The sequence below is a fragment of the Hippocampus comes genome, unplaced genomic scaffold (assembly GCF_001891065.2).
Source record: "Hippocampus comes isolate QL1 unplaced genomic scaffold, H_comes_QL1_v1.1 scaffold261, whole genome shotgun sequence".
NCBI lineage: Eukaryota > Metazoa > Chordata > Actinopteri > Syngnathiformes > Syngnathidae > Hippocampus > Hippocampus comes.
The window spans coordinates 4,866,124-4,870,038 of record NW_017805824.1 but is presented as its reverse complement, the minus strand read 5'-3'; the positions used below and the strand labels follow the sequence as shown (position 1 = coordinate 4,870,038).

The following is a 3,915-nucleotide window of genomic DNA, read 5'->3' as shown; positions in this document are numbered from 1 at the left end:
GGGGACAGCACATTTATATTGTTATACAAGCTGTACACTGACTCCTTCACATTGCAGCAGTGCCATTTTTTCCCAATGATTTCCCCAAAAAAGAGACCATGAAATATTTGTGGAAATGAGAGGGGCGTACTTGCTTTTCTGAAATACAGAGCATGCTTTTCAGTTGACAAGGAAGATTTTAGAAAACAAAAACACTGTACGGTCCACCAACAAGTTTCCACAATGACCAAACAAAGCTATAAATTAGCATCATCCATTGGTTGTGTTTAATATCAGTTGACAGTGTTTACCTTTCGTCATGAGGAATTAAAAGTTGTATATGAAAGGGACTCGGGTTGTACTTTCTCTTGGACTCGCCCTGAGACTTGGCCCAAGTTTCCAAACATTTCACAGCAAAGAACTTCTTAAGGCCCTTTGTGGTGACCTGCGTGAGCCAAACAGCTGTTTTGTAACCTTCGGGGACAGTAAGGCGAGAAAGAATTGAGAATGTGAGAGGCACAAAAATGGGAAAACACAATGCAGTGGAGAAGGAAGTAAAGACAGCACACTGAAGTACAGTACACGAGGGTGTCCATACTTGTTTGATTGTGTCAGGGGCCAGAAGCATGAGAGTGGGTGGAATTTAACAATTAGCATAGACAGTAGTCCGGGGAATGTGGGTCTCCCTGACAACAGTGGGCACAGCCAAACACACGGGTTCTTTCATAACCATCTCAAGCACAAAACTCTTTCTCACAAGCACCGAGCGATACATGTTTATGAAAGGCCACTTCCCTTCCACTTCAAAAATTTTCAACTATATCTTGCACATATGACGTCTGAAGCTTAGAGCTGATGAGAGGATGAGGAACTGGCAGGACCTCTTGTCCCAAATTCACTTTCAGAACTGTGTGTGTGTGTGTGTGTGTGTGTGTGTGTGTGTGTGTGTGTGTGTGTGTGTGTGTGTGTGTTGTGGGATGGGAGGGGCTGCGGGTTATTGAGGCCAGTGTTTGAGCCAGCAGGTCCACCCTACATAGGAGATGTAATCAGTGACAAGTTCACCATAAAACCCATCAAATGACCATGTCAGACAACAAAATTAATCCAATATGCATTTTAACTCGCTAAGCAAGGCGAAAACACAAACGAGGTTTGGGAAATTCCACAAACGTTTGACAAAATCTTTTTTTTTTTTTTTTTTAACATGGAAAACTTGCCTGTTGATGAGTCCAGTTTCCTCCCACAGTTCATATGCACACATGTAAGGTGAACTGAAAACCGAATCGTCCGTATGGGTGAATGCAAGTGTGAATGGTTGTCTATATGTGCCTCGCGTTTGGTTGGCAACCAGTCAAGGGCATGTATACCCCTGCCTCAGCTGGGCTGTCCTACTCACAAGTCAGGCTTTTCAGTGAAAATAAAATGCACTTTTACAGTGCTTGTTGCAACCCTGATACAAATACTCGGGCAACTGAAAAAGAAATTTAATAAACTGTTGCTGTGAAAAAAACATTATAATGACTCTAATTACAGTAACAGGATTACAAGTGACAGGGTTTTTGCTCAAAAGTAGGCCTCCAATCTAGTTGCCATGCTAACTGGTCAAGATTAGACTTTACATAATTAAAAAAGAAAAATAATAACATTAAATGTCTTTTTTTCTGATTATATGAGTCACAAGGATGCATTGGTTTGAGTGACGCTCCAAGAAGCAACTGCTGAAAAAAATTGACAGAGCATGAAATAGAAGGATGATCGACTTGGCTGGCTTGATGGTCAGAGCAATTAGCTTCATAGCGTCTTTTAGGCAGTCGTGTAGCCGTTTTTTTTTTTAATTCGATGGCTAAAAGGGTTTTAGTAGCAGGACTGTGCGAAGAGACACAACTTCAATCTATCCATGTAAAAAAATGTGTGTAATAAAACAAGGGAGACAAAATCAAGAACTTATTTTAAATTTTGAATGTGATATCCAGGTTGTAATCAAGAATCAACAAGCTCATGTTTTTGTGTTTTGTACACGGAAATGTCCTCCACATGCATCGGATCAGAGTACGCGTTTGTATACATGGAGCGGTGTCGACTTGTTGTGTCACGTGACTGACCTGCACAATTTCTTTCTGCAGATGTGACGGTGGGGGCAGACACGCAGCGGGAGACCTCCCCCGTCCTCCTCTACTTCTTCCTCCTCCTGCGTGCACCGACGCGACGTTGCAGCCCACAGGACATCCTTGCGCGCTGTCAAAGGGCGACTCGATGCATCGGTTCGGGCTTAGTACGGCGACGTCGTGTCCTTCTCCTGCCACTCAAAAGTTGACGATATAAATTCCAAATACTTATCCTTGGACGGTCTGCATTCATCTTGGATGAAAGATGTGCTCCCACACTGGAACATCACGGCAAGTAGTGTGTGTGTGCGTGTGTGTCCAAATCAAGTGTATTTTACTGCATCTGCTCGAATCTAAATTATTCACCTGTCAAAGTTACCTTTAAGACTCATTGTGCTGGACTGCAGAGGAGGTTAAAAGTACTCAAACCCTGTACTTAAACAGAAGTACATATTGATTAGACAGACAGACACTCATCCGCAAGGGAAATTCTCTTTTTCTAATACAGATACCACAGGCACAAAAAAAAGTACTTGTGTATAGATATCACTTATACTTGTCAAAAGAAAAGCACTTTGGTAAAAGCAGATGTAGTGATTCAACTCTTATATTAAATTAAATGTGAATACAAGTAGAGACTCTTAAAGGTACTTGTGGGCAAACGTAAAAATACATGTTCACTGTCAATGAAATACAAAAGAGGAAAGATGTGTTTTGATTATTTGGCAAAACAGAAAAATGAACCCATGCGCGCAAAATACTCTCTCCTGTAACTTCGGAGTGACAGGGAATATCTTGCTTCTCCATATCTTCTGCATCGGTTTTGTCAATGCTCACTGGTTCATGTTCTTTTTTTTTTCCACCATATAAGACCCTAGATGTCAAATCAGCATCAACCAAGATCTCAACCGCAGTTGACATCACCTCTCTCCATTTACATCTTTTCTTTGACATTTTGTCATCATCCACTGAGGATGAAAAAGGGAAACAGCCAATTTTGACTGAGTAAGGAGTAGAAAGTACAGATCTGTTTCAAAGGTAGGGAGTAAAGTACAGATGAATAAATACTCAGGCACAGACGCCTGAAAATCTATTCAAGTACTTCCCATGACTTCAGGCTAAAGCTTTGAAATGAATCAGTTAATGATTGTTATATGGCTAACACATTTACAAAATGTGCAGAAAGGAAAACTGAGAAGTTCTTCTTAATGTGGACGTTATTAAAAGTGTTATTGAAAAAAAAAATGTTAATCAGGTTGATGTAATTATATTCATGTTCAAAGCCCCCGTCCCTATGACAACACTCTGCTGTATATCTTGGTCCCAAAGTCATGTGCTCAACGCAAGGAGGGGCAGGGGAGTGACAAAGTGTTGAGAATGTGAGATTCAAGTCTGGCTCCGTCTATGCATCCTAAATATATTCAGCCCATGAAAATATTATTAAGGCAGTTTTGTAGACTTAAGGCCAATCCCTAAAGGACACTTTGGGGATTTTCCATCCGAGCCTCTTAAGACTTGAACTTTGCCCTGTGTGACATATTTGCTCATTAAATACAGTGCATGTCTGCGGCTGCTAAATTCCGACGCAGATGAAACGCTCTCGCTCAGCTCCCATGAGGTTAATTTTAAATCCATGATGCCAGTTTCGGGACGTGGGCGTTTTTCATGCACGCATTCAGAAGGGCTCAAATACCTCACTGTATCACGCTTGAGATTTTCAAATGCCTTTTATTATTATTATTTTTCTTTTTAATGAATTGACATCACAATGGAGTAGGATGATTTTTTTTTTTCAAATTGCAAAGGCTGCAATATGGGAAAACAATATATA

General features: G+C 40.8%; 1 protein-coding gene across 1 annotated transcript in view; it reads left to right on the top strand.

Annotated features, from left to right (window-relative positions):
- Nucleotides 1-2,184: 2,184 nt before the first annotated feature.
- The window catches only part of LOC109526024 (serine protease 23-like), a 4,577-nt gene continuing 2,846 nt past the window's right edge, over nt 2,185-3,915 (top strand). The window contains exon 1 of the mRNA XM_019887020.1: nt 2,185-2,375. Coding sequence (XP_019742579.1) covers nt 2,350-2,375 — 26 coding nt within the window. The 5' untranslated portion in view covers nt 2,185-2,349. The remainder of the gene's footprint in view (nt 2,376-3,915) is intronic.